The 15,695-nt window shown below is 40.0% G+C and overlaps 1 protein-coding gene across 1 annotated transcript; it reads left to right on the plus strand.

The window, feature by feature from the left end:
• Window positions 1-1,029: 1,029 nt before the first annotated feature.
• On the plus strand, window positions 1,030-10,284 carry LOC140945951 (solute carrier family 2, facilitated glucose transporter member 8-like). The gene is made up of 4 exons (XM_073395013.1): window positions 1,030-1,338; window positions 6,294-6,500; window positions 7,004-7,307; window positions 7,555-10,284. The coding sequence occupies exons 1-4, from the start codon at window positions 1,117-1,119 to the stop codon at window positions 8,280-8,282; spliced, it is 1,461 nt and encodes a 486-aa protein (XP_073251114.1). The 5' UTR covers window positions 1,030-1,116; the 3' UTR covers window positions 8,283-10,284.
• Window positions 10,285-15,695: the final 5,411 nt, after the last annotated feature.

Genomic DNA, 15,695 nt, shown 5'->3' on the forward strand with positions numbered 1-15,695 from the left:
CTTTTTGAAAGCCGTTTTTCATTTCTACAGTAGCGGACCGGTTACAATCACACAAATGAGCACAACGTCGGACTCAGGTTTGTTAGTGATGAGATGTCTTTTTCGAGTTACCGAGGTAAAATAAGAACACTTTACCCTTCACCTTTTTGTAGGTATCTCGGCCTAACAGACCGTCTGATGGATACACATGAATAACACGTGCTCTGGGCCGTGACAGAAGTTTTAAAAGTTTTTGCCTTTTGTTTTCCAAATTACAGTCAGACCTTCTTAACACTGCTGAACAAAGGGAGAAAGCTAATATGAGATCGCTTTCCAAGGGTGGTGATTTGTTAGTTATTTATTACAGCGTCTTTGGGACAAAGGGAATGGCTCTCCGTGTCAAAAGAGGATCTTGTTTTATGAGGGTGTCTTTATGCAAAAGTTTATCCAGTCTACCCTTGATTAAATCATTTGTTTTCTTTTTCTTTTCTTTTTTAACTGTAAAAGTGAATCAAATGTTATTGACACAAAGGAAAATTAAAAGGGAAAGAAAATATTGAACACAACTCTTGCCTGGGAAGGGATCGTTTCCATTGAGGCAGCGACCTGTACTGGTTTAAACACTTGGAAGCCGTTATGAACGATCAAGCTTGTCAGCCTTGGATGGAAAACATGATGTGATTACTTTACCTCTTCATGCACGCGTTTTTCAATCCATCCATAATGCAACTGGCTTTTTAGGAGGGGAGGGAGGGGTGAAATCAAGATTTATTCCTCTGTCACGTTGTGTCTCACACTACAGGAAATCAAGTGAATATCGAACCTGTAGAACGGTCTACATTCCCTGAGAAAATCACGAGAAAGGAAGGTTTTCCGGAGTAAAAAACGAATGAATGAATGTTTTGGGCATTTAGCGTACTGTCACGCGCCGTCACGCGCCGCCTTCTTTGTGTCCACCTAGTCGATCATCACACGAGGCATCGATGCTGTACCACACTCATCTAGCGCAAAGGATCACGTGCAAGCTGTAATAAATACCCATACTGATCTCCCGTGTCAAACAAATGCATACAGTGACGCTGTAAGGATAGACAGGAAATACGCTGAAAAAAAATATCCATCGTTGGAAGTTAAAACATGAAGGACGAAGACGTTTATTTCGATTACAACTTTGGGTCTGATAATCCCAAGAAAAACAACGAACGAATATGGGCTGTTTTAATTGCTTGCTTAGTGGCAGCGTTTGGCCCATTCAGCTTTGGATATGGCATGGGGTACTCGTCTGCCGCAGTGGTACAACTATCGGACGTCAATACGACTGATCTGTATCTGAATGAGGCCGAGATCACTTGGTTTGGGGTGAGTTTAACTCGCGTATTTTTCTTATGTATTACATTAGATATGAGTGCTCTTTTCTGTGAGATAAATAAGATAGCGTGTTTTGTAAATGCCATATCGAGTGCGGAAATGCGGGTAATCAGTAAGCTTAACTCCTGGCGGGCTTTTCTCTCGCGGACCTTTGCTTCTGATATCTTTACACCAACTTGCACCTCTCCAGAGTTCCACAGCAAGGAAAAAGTTAATATAAAGTACCTCTAATATTAATATATGTTGATTCAGAAGTTTTTAAATCAAAACTAGTAAAACACAAATCTATCGGACCAACCGGATATGTTGACTTAAGGTAGAAGATTAAAGACGTCATAATGTAAAAGACGAAAATATGAAAGAAATCATATGAAATAGATGGTAAAAGCCATTTCACTACTCACAACGTTTCTGAGCAACACATAATAACGATACCACTTGCGATATGCTTCAATTTCCTTAGTCTTTTTCGCATTCAGCTCTGCGATGTACCAGCTCGCTTACTCTTTTAAGAGCCACTTAAATATGATTTCAGGGTTGACAAACCACTGGCGTTGCTGTGTGAAAACAAAAGAGAATAACTCTCTCGTGGTGCAACTGGATATGATAAAAAATGCGTCATTTTATGGCGTTGATAGTTAGTCTCTAGGATGAGACCATTATCTTTATTTAAGGGATCTAAGCAGAGAGAAAAAAAGTGCATGCGTCACCGAATGCTCTGTTAATGGGTCAGTTAAATCCGGTGTGTTATTCGTAATCACATGGAGATAAGCCAGACATAGAGATATGCTTTTTGCTAAACGTCAGTGAAATTTCTGCCTTACAAATGTTAGTATTTAACTCTTTGGAAAAACATATTAGCATTTATACCATCACTGCAAATCATATCGTAAATTCGTCAGTGGCTTTTAGCGAAATATTTTTCGCGATCATTGCTACATATATTACCTAATCTTGTCGTCGATACAACACTCGTGATGTCGTGACTCTTTGACCTGCCTTTTCCCGGTGATGACAGTTTGTATTCTGACCGACCTACCATGCTGAATACGATATCACGCGCCTATTTATCACGTGGAAGCTCCTTTTCAGAAAGTTCCCGTAAAGTTTACCCCAAAAATTATAACGTTGCACAAATGGCTTTACCGGAAAACAAAAAGAAAGATCCTCTATGAGGTTCCAAGAGAAAACCCCAGTAGAAAAAAAACAAACAAACAAAACAACAACAACAATAATAACAACAACAAAAGGACTTTAAGCGATTTTCCCAATCAAACTTTAAAACGTAAGGCCAACTTTTGCAAGTTTCTGTGTATTTCCTTTTTACACGTCATTAAACAAAGACACGTACAGTTTCAACGATAAATTTTACCAGGACTCAGGGAACTATATATTTTCATTTGACTATTTAAACCGACACTAACGCTGTTGAATTTTCCAATTAGCTCATGCAAAAACTTGGAGTAATCCTGGTCATCAACATTTGTGAAATCGCAAACTGTAAAACGAGTTTTATTCAAAACAGCCTTTTTCGTTTAAAATATCCCTGAAAATATTAAAAAGAAGAAGAAAAACTGACCGTGAAAGGAGGGATATTCCATAAAAGGTTTCTTATCTCCCATAGGAGAAAAAAAAACCGCACACAGTTTGTTAACTTTGGTCAGTATTTCACAATGAATGACGTTGATTTATCACGCGAGTGTAATTTCCGTATTCAACTTTACAGCTGGGTCTTACATAAGGCAAATTCATTCGCATAGGCTATAGTCACGTTTGCGAGATTATTTTTGTAAGGTACAAGCAAGCTCTTACCCCACCCCTGGTTTTGTTTCCTGTGTTCCTGTACGTCAGTGCAGTGAAATCTGCACGAGCGGATACCCGCACGAGGGACCGTCTCTCCCATTAAGAATGTTTTGCTGTATACAAAATATGGGAGAATAAAGGACTTTTGTTTCCGGGACATCGTAGCTTAATCAAAGGTGAAACACAAACAGCGGCGATGAACATTGTAGGTGCGCTTACCCATTTTTATATCACCTTGACGTTTTGTATGCTCGTCAACGTGCAATTTTCAAAACTTTTTGTCATTAACCATAACGGTCACTTTTGAAAATGTATATTGATTAGCATTTTTATATCAAGTTGATATAAATATGTTTAATTTTACAGCGTTCATCACCGCGCGGTTTGTGATTTACGTTTTTCTGAGGAAAATATATTAAGTTTGGGAGTCGCATACGTTCGTGTTCGCGTAGTAGTCTGAATGTTGGCCATCTTCAGTTATTGCAATTTGAATATCGAAATTGTGTTTGAAAAAATAAAGTAAGTTTTCAAAGCTATTCTTCTGAAACTTTGATGTAATTAAGCTTTTATAATGTCACGATTTTCACTTATTTACAAACGCCAAGGAAAAAGAATGTTCGTAACCATGGAAACCACTGTCAACAAACCATGTGTCATAGCTACCTTACTAAGCCAAAAAGGTCTGAAACCGTCCGTTTTCACTCTCGAACTTTCTATTGAATTTGCGTCTTTTTATCCTTTGGTTTACTAACTTCTTTATGAAACGCGACTGAATATTATATACTCAATACTTCTCGCGCTTTGAGAATGTAAGAAGCAATTCACGCACATTATTTTATGCAATCTTGTTTAACCTTTATTCAAAAGTCAAACGTTCTCCAACGGGGATGCCATCACGCACGACGTAAATGAAGAAAAATTGAATTAAATTGATAATAAAAAGAAAAAAGTATCCCAAAATAGATAAAACTGATAAAAAGAATATGCAGCAGCGTCTTTCCATTATATGCGCTGTCAGCCCATTACATCCGAGATTACATAATCGACAGTCTGAGATTGTGAAAGAAAAAAGTTGCCTCGTGTTTGCTTACTGTTTTTAAAATCACAAGTTTGTCACTGTCTTTTTTTTTTTTTAGCTTTTGTTCTGATGAACAATAGTTAATTAAATTTCGCCAGCGGGGCTCCTTGTTTCTCGTTTTGCGATACTACTGTTCGTCTTCGACCTTTTGAAGTTCGGAACGTGTATGGACTAACTACCAAACTACCAGGCTCCAAGACAAATCTAACACGTCGCTAGTAGGGAAAAAATGCAAATTGTGCGTTATTTATTTTTTATATATTTTTGTTTTAACACAAGGTTCCCTCTCTCCCTCATTATTTGTAATCTCAAAACGGTAAAAAAATTCGCCAGATTTCGGGAAGTTTCAAGATTTTCTTGCCTAAGCTATTAGTTCATTTTCCAGTTCCGCGAGTTCGCTTTCCGCTTCCTGTTTCCCGTTTTACTATGTTTTTACCTTTACCCTCCCTAATTTGTTAGAAAAACACGACTTTTAATGATTCTGAAATTTTGGCAAATGGACCCATAACACGAAAGTATTTGGACAAAACGTGTTTTTAATGTGACCCCGCTTGAACTTGCTTACCCCTCCATAAACTTCCCTTATTTATAATTGGTCAGTTCAGTTTGATTCTAAATCATGTGAGTGCTAACTCGTTTTGCGACTTACCGTGTTTCATTTACGGCTCAGATTCTTAGGCAAAGGACTGCGTTCTAATGAAACAATATAAATGCAAGTTAAGGAGGAACTAACAAATTTATTTACCTTCACTTCATAAGTTTCAAACTTTTGTTATTTGTTTCCGTACCTTACAGAAGTTCAAAGGTCGATAAAACTAAATTTAGTTTTAACGACTGAAACGATTTCAAGCGCTCTGTTATGGCAGGTTTCAGAGTTTGAGAACAGTAAAGCCATCTGCACATATAAGTTTATCATAATCGTCTTACACGGAAGTAAATTAAATCCGTCTTTACAGTAAAGATAACAATCCAGCTGGAACGAGCCCAACACTAGCACTGAAATTAGAGAGATTAATTAAAATATAAAAAATGTATAAATGCAAGCACATCATCGACGTGACACGGTAGCCATAAACATAACAACAGTGTTCAGTGATCAAAACAAATTATATGCTAAAACCAATGAGAAAGCTTTTAGGGTTTTATTTAGTCTGCTGTGTTCAGATACGGGATCTACGGGATCTAAGATAGCCATAACCCTAACTTCTCTACTATGTTTAAAACGATGAGTTAAAATGGAGCAAATTGCATGATAGGTTACTAGGTTCAATCTCCACTACTTTCTCGGGGGAGATCTTGAACCCGTCCCCGAGAAGAGCCTTACAACCGTGGGGAGGAGCGCAGGCTCATTTCTCCAACAGAGGCTGGCGTTGAGTCTAATGATTAGAGGGAAATACTCTATTGCAATAATATTGTCTTGGAAAATTTCCAAGAGGAAAAATGACAAAAAAAAAGGAAAAGGAGAAAGCCAAATATATATCAATTAGGCTTTAATAATAATAAACCTAGATTAGACTCGAATACCAGCCGCTGTTCGAGAAATGACCCCGCACTCCTCCTCCCCCCCCCACTTGCGAACAGTCGCCGTCTTTGCTCGGGGAAGACCAAGAGAGCGGCGAAAATCGAGCCTGTGGCTTCATAGGATAAATTTACGTTTCTGGGAAACTGTCCACCGACCCCTCCCCTAACCCAACCTCTTGCCCTAAGTGAGAAGTAAGTGTTAATGTTGACTTAGGGGAGGGGCTGGTGGGCAGTTTCCTAGAAACCTAAATTGATCTTCTTCATTATGCATAGCCTATGCCAATAGGGTTTTTAGGGTGTAAAAACAAATGCAAATGCGATGGCTGCTCGCGAATTAGTATGGTGCAAATAAATATAAAAAGTAATAAAAACGCATCCTATAGTGGACTATTGCGGAGGAGTATTAAGTCTTATTAATTCCTATTTGGCTTATAGCATTTTTTATCATGCCTTTAAGCATTCTTCAATGACAACTTTATTGCAGTTAGATGTATGTGACGTGTAGTAACACTAATCAATTTTGGAAACTTTCTTTCAACAACAGTCACTTCTCAACATTGGCGCAATGATAGGTGGCCCAGTCGGAGGCTGGGCGATTGACTTCGTCGGTCGCAAGATCGCTCTTATGATTACTGCTATTCCATTCACTGGCGGCTGGCTCTTAATTGGCTTTGGAACGAACGCGGCGCTTTTGAACTCCGGAAGGTTCTTCTCTGGCCTAGGTGTTGGGATGGCATCGCTTATTGTTCCGGTAAGTTTAACTCTTAAGCTGAGTTGTCGGAAGGGAATTGTCCCAAATCGTAGGTTGCTTTGACTGTAAAACAGCTGATTTTTGTCAAAATCGCTTCCGCAAGGCGCTAAGCGCCGGCGTGAGATTTGTGCATGAAGCGGGCCGCTAGCCTTCTTCTAACTCCTCGTTTTCACACTCACTCCAGACCTTTCGTGTGATCACTTGTGCGCGTCCTAAAACTCTGCAAAAATAGGAGCTGTTTTGTAGTTTATAGGTCACACATCTTACTTGCTTGATTTGCCGTTAACCCAGGATTGAGTAAACTTGCTTATGTAACCGGGGCCAGATTGGGCCATCAAATTTCAGTCGCCGCTTTCCCTTTATTCATGACCATATCACTGAGGATCACCGAGCGAGCGTTTCTTAATGAAAGCTGTTACTCAGATTAGATTGTTCTTAAAATAAAGGTTTCTTGTTAGATAGTATCAGTGTTAGTGCTAATGAAATCTGACATTTCCTTGTAGGTCTACATCTCCGAAACTGCCCCGAGTCGCCTTCGAGGAGTATTCGGAGCCTTTAACCAAATTGGAATCGTTACTGGTATTCTAATGTCGTACGTAATTGGTTATGTTGTGGACTGGCGTTGGTCTGCCATAGCAGGAGTGGGACCTCCAGCGTGTCTGGTTATATTCATGTCTTTCATGCCAGAAACCGCACGATGGTTGCTGGCCCACAACAAGGAGGAACGCGCCGAACGAACTTTGACGTGGCTCCGAGGACCGAATGTTAAAATTGAAGGCGAGATAAAAGAGATTAAGGAGAGTTTCGGTAAGCATCTACTTATGTGTAACACATGACGCTACTGTCAGATTAAAGAGACGTTTTTAGGTAATTCATCGTAGCTTAAGTATTTCTTCTTAACAACAGGTTGTTCTTGTCAGGTAAGCCTGAAGAATAGGCGTTATCTTTTACGCGTTTTTCAACGCCCGCCCACTCCCGCTAAATAGAAAATAGTTAATTTAAAATTTAAATTATGGTCTATCTTATACGCCATCATTTATGTTGCTTTTATCAGACCACCAAGAGAAGATGTCATTCAGAGAGTTTCTAAATCCAAGTATCCTTCGGCCCTTCTGTATCAGTATGGCGTTGCATTTTTTCCAGCAAACAACAGGGATCAACGCCGTTATGTTCTACTGCGCTACAATCTTTCAAACAGCTGGATTTCAGAACGAAAGCACCATGGTATCAATTCTGATAGGTTTGATCCAGTTCCTCGCTTCAGCGGTATCTCTGCTCATGATCGATCGCGGCGGGCGCCGTTTTCTACTTATTGTCGGTGGAACAGGCATGTTCGTCAGCTGCTTCGCAATGGGCGCGTACTTTTTCATGACGATCAACGATGCCGCGTCGTACCCTGGTATCGAGATTTCATGGTTAGCGGTCACAAGCATTGCCGTATACATCGTTGGTTTTGTAATGGCGTGGGGTCCTTGTACCTGGCTGATCATGAGTGAGATCTTTCCCGTGAGGGCCCGGGGCAGGGCTAGTGGAATCTGCACCCTTTTTAACTGGTTCTGTTCATTTGTGATCACAAAGACATTTAGCGGTCTTCTCAAAGCGTTCACGGCAGCCGGAACCTTCTGGTTTTTTGGAAGTCTAGCTTTTGTAGCAGTCCTGTTTGTCTTCTTTTTTGTACCAGAAACGAAAGGCAAGTCATTGGAAGAGATTCAACAGTATTTTGAAAGCAAGGGAAAAAACAATTCTAATAACCCCACCCCGGATCGAGAGACTGACGTGTGATTATGACAACATGCTGGCCTTACACTTACCATTTGCCTAAGAAACATAAATTAAATGAAGCAACCAACTTTTAAGAAATGGACTCCATCAACTAAACGACCGCACTTGGTGACTAGTGATCTGAAATGCTGTACAAACTCCTTTCATAAGACACAAAAAGACTTTTTCATTAAGAGACACTAGAGGAGACACTAGGTATTATTTTGACCTTCCCATCCCGTTGTTACGCAGTGTTATCATCCAGCCTATCCAGACCGCCTTATATCAAAATCAACTGTCTCTTCCGTTCAAGCTGATGTGCGTTAATTTCGGGTGAAAACGAAAAAAAAAAAATAATAATGCAGCACCTGCAGTGTATCACTGTTGTAGCAATCCTTTTGCTCTCAAGGATTTGACGAAATGTCTCTCCACAAGCTGCGGCCGAACTGCTGGGGGTTGGGGAGGGAGTACCTACAGATTTCAAATGACGGGGATGATCGAGGGAGGGGGCGTTGTTGAAAGCCCTAGGGATGTTTAGGGTTTTCCTTTTTCCCTGTTCATCTCCGTCATTTGAAATCCTTCTCGGCTGAATGGTGCCTTTCTCGTTATCCCCCGAAGTTCAAGATTGAATCTAGTATTACTGCTTTAAGGTTGCGTTAATTAAGACATCCTTGGAGATTTAGAGAACCGGTATTAAATAGGAGCAATAGGAAATAAAGACTGTCAACAAGAATCCGCACGACCACAAGGGAATCCCTGGAGAACGTGGTCATTGTAAACCCATAACAGAGTGTTTCCAGTGTCACTTTCGTTCCTGCTCCTACTAAGTGCGGGCTTGGATTTTCAAGGAAGTTAGTTAAGACGTTAAGTTATTGCATTATTTTGCTGGAATAATAAGTGTGCTTCGCAGCAGCAGAAGAGAGAATGGATAAATTAGAGTAAACAACTGAAAGGGTGCGTTCGATTGATCGTATTCCGGAATAAGAACACGCAAACGTTTTGTAGCAAATCTCTATCACCGTGCTCTCTGGGCCACTTAAACGCTTCAGTCATCGGGATATCTTATTCAAGCAGATGTCTAGTTATTGCAAAGCAATGACCGCTAAAATGAGTGATTTCAAGAGTTCATTCCACCTATTCTTATATTCCGTAATACGGTAAGTCGAACACGCCCAGAAACAAACGCTAATCAAAAGTACGGCACAGGTAGTAATGGTCAAAACATGCCCAGTTCGACTGTTATAGTTGTATGGTAAAGATTTTGATTGATTAAGTCTACTGATTGAGTAAATTGGCTAGCGTTCTATTACTACTTTTATGGGGCATGGCTTTCAGGTAAACCTGTTTCCATTGCTATGGGGTCGACCATTTACAAAAGGATTTTTTCTCAATTGTTGTTGTACGCATAAGACTGTTAACTCGGTGTAAGATTTTTTGTATATAAATATTTAATTGTTTTTTTCTGAGACTAATGGTCGCACTCTAAGTGCTTTTCGATTTCAAGATATTTTTTTCCTTTATCGACAAAATGGAAACTTATCTAAATGACAGAACGATAGAATGCTGGCACAGGTTGACCTAACAGTCATGCCACGTAAAATGTCTTTGAATATGATTGGTTTGCCAGATTGTCCGCGCATGCGCCTGCTGTCATTTAACCCTTTTTACTTCTTTAAAGTAAAATAGGTCAATGTTTCTAGAAAGCGATTTATCCAATGGATAGTTTAAGTTTTTTTTTTTTGCATTATATGATATGATACATTCATGACTGAACGTTATTGGTTTTTGAAGCTAAATTTGTTAGTTGCTAGCTTTATGTTGGTTTTGACCGTGATGTTAAAAGCACTATATAAAGAGACGAACAAAAATTGTAATAAGGAATTATTTAAAGCGCGCTTTTGTAATTTAGTTCTCTTTTCACGTCCACGAATGGCTTACATAATTTCATTTGAGTGGCTTAGGGTGATCGAGAGGTTATGGATTCTATTTTACCCTTATTTCATTAAAAGTTATAATAACTAAAAGTGACGGTTGGCTTTGTGAAGTAGATTTTGCTTTCAATTCAATACGGTGGATAGCCCCAAAGCATCACTAGCGATGCTCATAGGTATTGAAGGAAACCCAATATGGGCGAGTAGGCGTGGCTTGGGCTTTATTTCATCCCTAAAAGTCACAATACGTTTGTTAACAGTTGTCTAATTTCCAGAAACTTCAATTTAGACTAAAGAGCTATGGGTAATTTAAATTGCATAAAAGATGTCTAGATTGTTCGCTGTCTTCAAAACAGCATTGGAGGGGGCTTGTTTTCTTTGTATGTATTTCGCTAAACATTACCCTAAGCGATATCTGTATGGGCAAAAATAACTGCTTTCCGCCCTGTACGCCCTTTATGAGACCAAAAACTGCAATTAACACTCCTGTTAGAGTAAGGCGACGAGTAACCACGTGATTTTCTTATGGGTAGACCTCTAGGATTCTCCGGCTTGTCGCGCGGGTGAGCGAGCGAGCGCAGCGAGGCAAACGCGCGAGGGAGAAGATGAAAAAAGAAGTCTTCTTTCTTTTCGTTTTCTCTCTTCAGTCCTCAGAGGTTCAATGACACGTTATTGGATTTCTCCACCTTTGAGCCTCTGCGGAGAAGAGAGGTTTTCGTCTTCTCCCTCGCGCGTTTGCTTGGCTTGCTCGCCCTCGCGAAAATCCTGAGGGTCTACTAGCAATCTACCATCGCATTGTAGTCCTACCGTGATACGCCCCACACCCGATCCTCTTTCTTGGCCGTTATTTCAAATAAGCACCCGACGTTTCTCCCTGCAGGGGAAGAAAACAAACTCAGCGTCCATGGCCAGTACCCTACGAATGCGCGCAACCATATATCCGGTAGTGGTATGAAGGAGATGGACAGCATATTCACAAGTTCACTTTATCAAGCCAGACACTTAAGGTGCGTTTGATTGGTGGTATTCCGGAATACGAATACGAATAAAATTGTGACAAATCGGTTCAACCCCAACTTTTTGGACCATTGGAATACTACATTCATAGTCGAGTTCTCACGCGCGAAGGGCGCGCAGCGGAGCACCATGGGTAAGAAAATGTGGTAAACTACTTGTTCGAGAAAATTTGGTGATCACGTGACCGTACACCGAACGATCGCCTGACCGTCCGTCAGCACCACAGGTATACCAATGTAAAATAACTCAATCAATAGGCATGGCAACCCAAATGCAACTCGAGGTTATTTCGACGGCAAATCGCGTAGCCACCCGCCTTTGCCGTTCAGCATTACACGATTTTATATTTTGTTTGAACAAACTATAAATAATATCGAGAGCTTTGCTTTTAGCCCTGGCTAAAGCTATATATTATTTTCAAATTGTGAAAGGAAAACACCAAGGAAAACACCCTTCCCTTAGTTTTTAATATTTTCATACTGATTTGAATAATTAAGCCTTGGACTTAGTTTTCACTTCATAACCGTCAACCGCCAACAGCTCATTTTGCACAGATACCACTTTAAATTTTGCAAAGTGACTATGCCTGATTTAACCAGGTAAAGGGGTATTATCAGGCTTTAATGCCTTTTTCTTCCGATAGTCCAGCAGACAGAATCTTAAAGATTTAAAGAGGATAGAACAGGGGCACCCAACGACCGTTTTCTGGGAAATATCTGTTCGGAGCCCTCTAGAATGGCTAAAATTTTCGAGAGCCCAAGAACAGCCAAAAATTTCGAAAATGTTTCTTGGTGACTGTTTGTTGGGCTCAGAGTTTCGGGATTTGTGTGGTTTGTTCACCTAAGAATTTCGGATTTTGTAGTAATCTCTAGATTCTGGTTTCGGCACCTAGAAATTTCGTAGCTTTCGTAAACTAAGAATAGCAAAAAAACCGGCTAATCAGTCAGTGCCATGCCGTATTTCAGATTTTTCAGTAAGTGCCGTGCGAATTTAGTTCGGCAGGGTACAAGACGTTTGAAACTGGCTTTAAAATCACTTAAATGCCTTTTCTTTGTTCTTATTTTTGTTCTTCTTATTTTTTTATTATAATTATTCTTATTATTACACCTAGAATTTTCTATACATTCTACGTCGCCCTAGAAAATTCGAAGACATTCCCACAAGAGGTAGAGTTTTCGGAAAAAATTTGAAAGGACCCCTAAAAATTTCGGCTAAGGGAAAAGCTCCTCAGGTAATCTTACGTTTTCGGAAAGCTTTCACTGTAGGCTGTTATTTTCGGGAAAGGCGAAAAACAGCCCTAAAAAATTCGAGAGGTTCAAACCACTCCTAGGACGACCGAACAGATCAAATTATTTTAGCGATGCGAATTATTGATTTATATTGCTTTTAAAGCACTCCAGGATGCATAACGAGCCATTTCAGATCATTTCCCAGAAAACGGTCGTTGGGTGCCCCTGATAGAAACCGAGTACAGTTCGAGGAAGAAGTGATATAATCACTGACCAAATAGGCTGTCACTAAACCAGCGTGGTCCTGAGTCCCTTTTATTTCGCCGAGCCCCGGTACAAAAACAACAACAAAAATACCCTTCAATGCAGAGGCCCACTCAACGCGCCTAAACAAAACCAACTGGTTCTTTCCTTCTGGATCTGTAACAAAACTGAATGAAAGGCTGGCAATACGGCAAAGGGCTGATTTATTTGTATCTGAAGCCGTTGTAGTATTCTTTTTCAGCGTAACTCTGGCCCTGAGGAAGGCTAATTTTGTTAGCCGAAATATTGGCCTCCAAAAAAATCAGCCCTTTGGCGTATTGCCAGCGTTGCATTCAGTTTGTAACAACAACAAATCTACCTTACTCTGACTGTTCAAAAATCTTGGATGGTGCTAATATTCCGGCTGATAAGTCACTATTCAATGGGGTAGTGCGTAATTCATTGGATGACTTTTATGACAGGAAACGAGAAGTCAAAAAACTACTGCAGAAGATGAAACAAGTGTTCTTTTTCAAACGATTCTTCGGCTGGCCAGAACAACCCTCTTCAGGTTACAGATGATGTCACATCTTTCGGTAGCAAAACTAGAGATTCCAGGAGTAAATTATTTTGCGCGCGTCAACACGTGGACAGGCCCCCGAAACGAGTAAGACTGGAACTAATATCCAAAATGGCGGCCATTGCTGAACTTGGACTTCACATCTACAGCCACAAAAGACGAGAAAAGGTTAGGTTTTGTCTGTCTGTTTGTTTGTTTACTTCTGAACACAGAAAGCAGGGAGAAAGGCTGTCTTTTTAAGGGTTTTAGTGAAGCTGATCTGTAATTTACGTTATATAGCGTCTCATCCTCGTATACTAGTTTTCAGTTTGGATGAACAACTCAATTTGAAGTAGAAACTAGGCATGGCTGTACAGTTGATCTATCGATAACTTGTAAGAAAACGAAACAGTACATTATTGTAAGTCCTTTTTTCTCATTGTTGGAAAAGATTGACTCCTAAATCCTACTGTATTTTGCTTGGTATAATTATAGAACCTTTGTCATAGTAGTGACATAGAGAATGCAAATGCATAGCCTGTGTGTGTGTCATCGGTTTGCCCCTGGGGTAGGACCCCGGGCCAACCAGGAAAATAATTAAGCAAGTGGAGGAAAGTTAAAAATTTTTACGCAGGGTAGTGAGAGTTTTCCAGTTAAGGCAAATCCCCCTGGGTCAAGTGTGGGCTTCTTTAATAACGAAAATCCCTTGGGATATCCAGTCAGTACAAAATGCAGACTGCAGACTGCAGACTGCAGAGTTGGTACAAAATGCACACTAGGTACCAAATGCAGAATGCAGACTGCAGACTGCAGACTAAGTACAAAATGCAGACTGAGAAGAAAAACAGTTTTCTTTTTTTTTCTCACCAATATGATAACTTACGTATTGTCACGCAATCACTGTTCCAAGGCCATCTTTCATGGAAATTCTGGAAACCTATGTTTGTTCTTGAAATAGGCCAAGAATATTATATATATTCAGGTTGAAATCCCGACGCCTTTGCAAGTAATGCAATTAAGATAAAGAAGGATAATTGACAAAACTATAAAATATAGTTTAAATCGCAATCTCTTGAAAATTTCCATCATTTGATAGGCAGCCCAAGCTCAATTTAGTATCCAGTAGGCAATAAAAAACAACAGGTGTTGTCTGTGGTGTTGTGTTATGATGGTTGGTTCAAAGATCACAAAAGTTCGTATGGGATTGTGACGGATTTAATTTTTTTTAAAAAATAAATAAAAAGTTAACCAAAAGTATAAAGGCACCCGCAGAATGAATTTGGCTTAAAAACCATGAGTAGTTTGGCAAAAAATGGCAAAAAAGCAATTGACAGCTTCACAGTCTACTGACTCTATGATAGTTTGGGGTCAAATTTTACTAGTTCATTTTAGACTTGGAATGAGCAATAATTATAATATCTTCACTGGAAAATATGTACAGTATGGTAGTGTTCATTTATCCTTTGGGAGGGGGAAGGATGTGTTAAATCATGCGGGGGAGGATGGGGAGCAGAAAAGTTTAAGATGCTTCCTTGGTCAATCAAATCCTAGATATCACATTGATAATAATTAATGATAATGATGATGATGATGATGACGATGACGACAACAACATGCCCTAGACCATGGACCACCTTAATGGCTCACAGAGGGATGCACTGTCCTCATTCAAAAGAGCAAGGCAAAGGGTCTGGGGCTCGTTTCTCGAAAGTCCCGATAATTAACGAGCCCGTAAAGCTGTTTGGGTTTACATGAAAGATAGAGGTTTCAACAGTTTTGCATTTAACACGATAAAACTATCAGTTAATGACACAAAATGGAGTAGTTTGCCAGCCAGGACCCGCGCTCTTATTCTTTATATTTCGATTTGAATATTTGATTTCGGGCCCGAAAAGTTACCGGGACTTTCGAGAAACGGGCCCCTGACCCCTTTAAACTACAGACCAATAACATGCCTATGCACAGTGTGGAAGATATTAAATGGCATAAGCGCAGATGAAGTATATACTCATTTTGAGAGCCAAAATGTAATTCTGGTCGAACTAAAGGGATGTAGAAAGAACACCAGTGGAACAAAAGATCAGCTGCTGATTGATAAGCTCTTGCTACTTGACAGTAGGGCAAAACATAAGAACCAGGAACTTTTGTAGATAGACTACAAGAAGGCTTATGATTCTGTTCTGCACAGCTGGATCTGGAACTGCCTGCAGATGTTTAAAATCAGCAACAATGTAGTCTTTTTCTTGCATCAGGGCATGAAGACCTGGCGGACATACTTGTGGTGTGGTAATGAGCACCTTGGGAGTGTTGCCATGTAACATCAAGCATTGTATATTCCAGGGCAATTCGTTCTCGCCTCTCCTGTTTATCATTGCACTAACCCCTTAAGCATGACCCTTAGTGACATGATTGATTTCAGATTACTTACATGTACTTTCTGGAGGAACTAAGATAA

This window comes from Porites lutea, chromosome 8, assembly GCF_958299795.1.
Source record: "Porites lutea chromosome 8, jaPorLute2.1, whole genome shotgun sequence".
Classification (NCBI taxonomy): Eukaryota; Metazoa; Cnidaria; class Anthozoa; order Scleractinia; family Poritidae; genus Porites; species Porites lutea.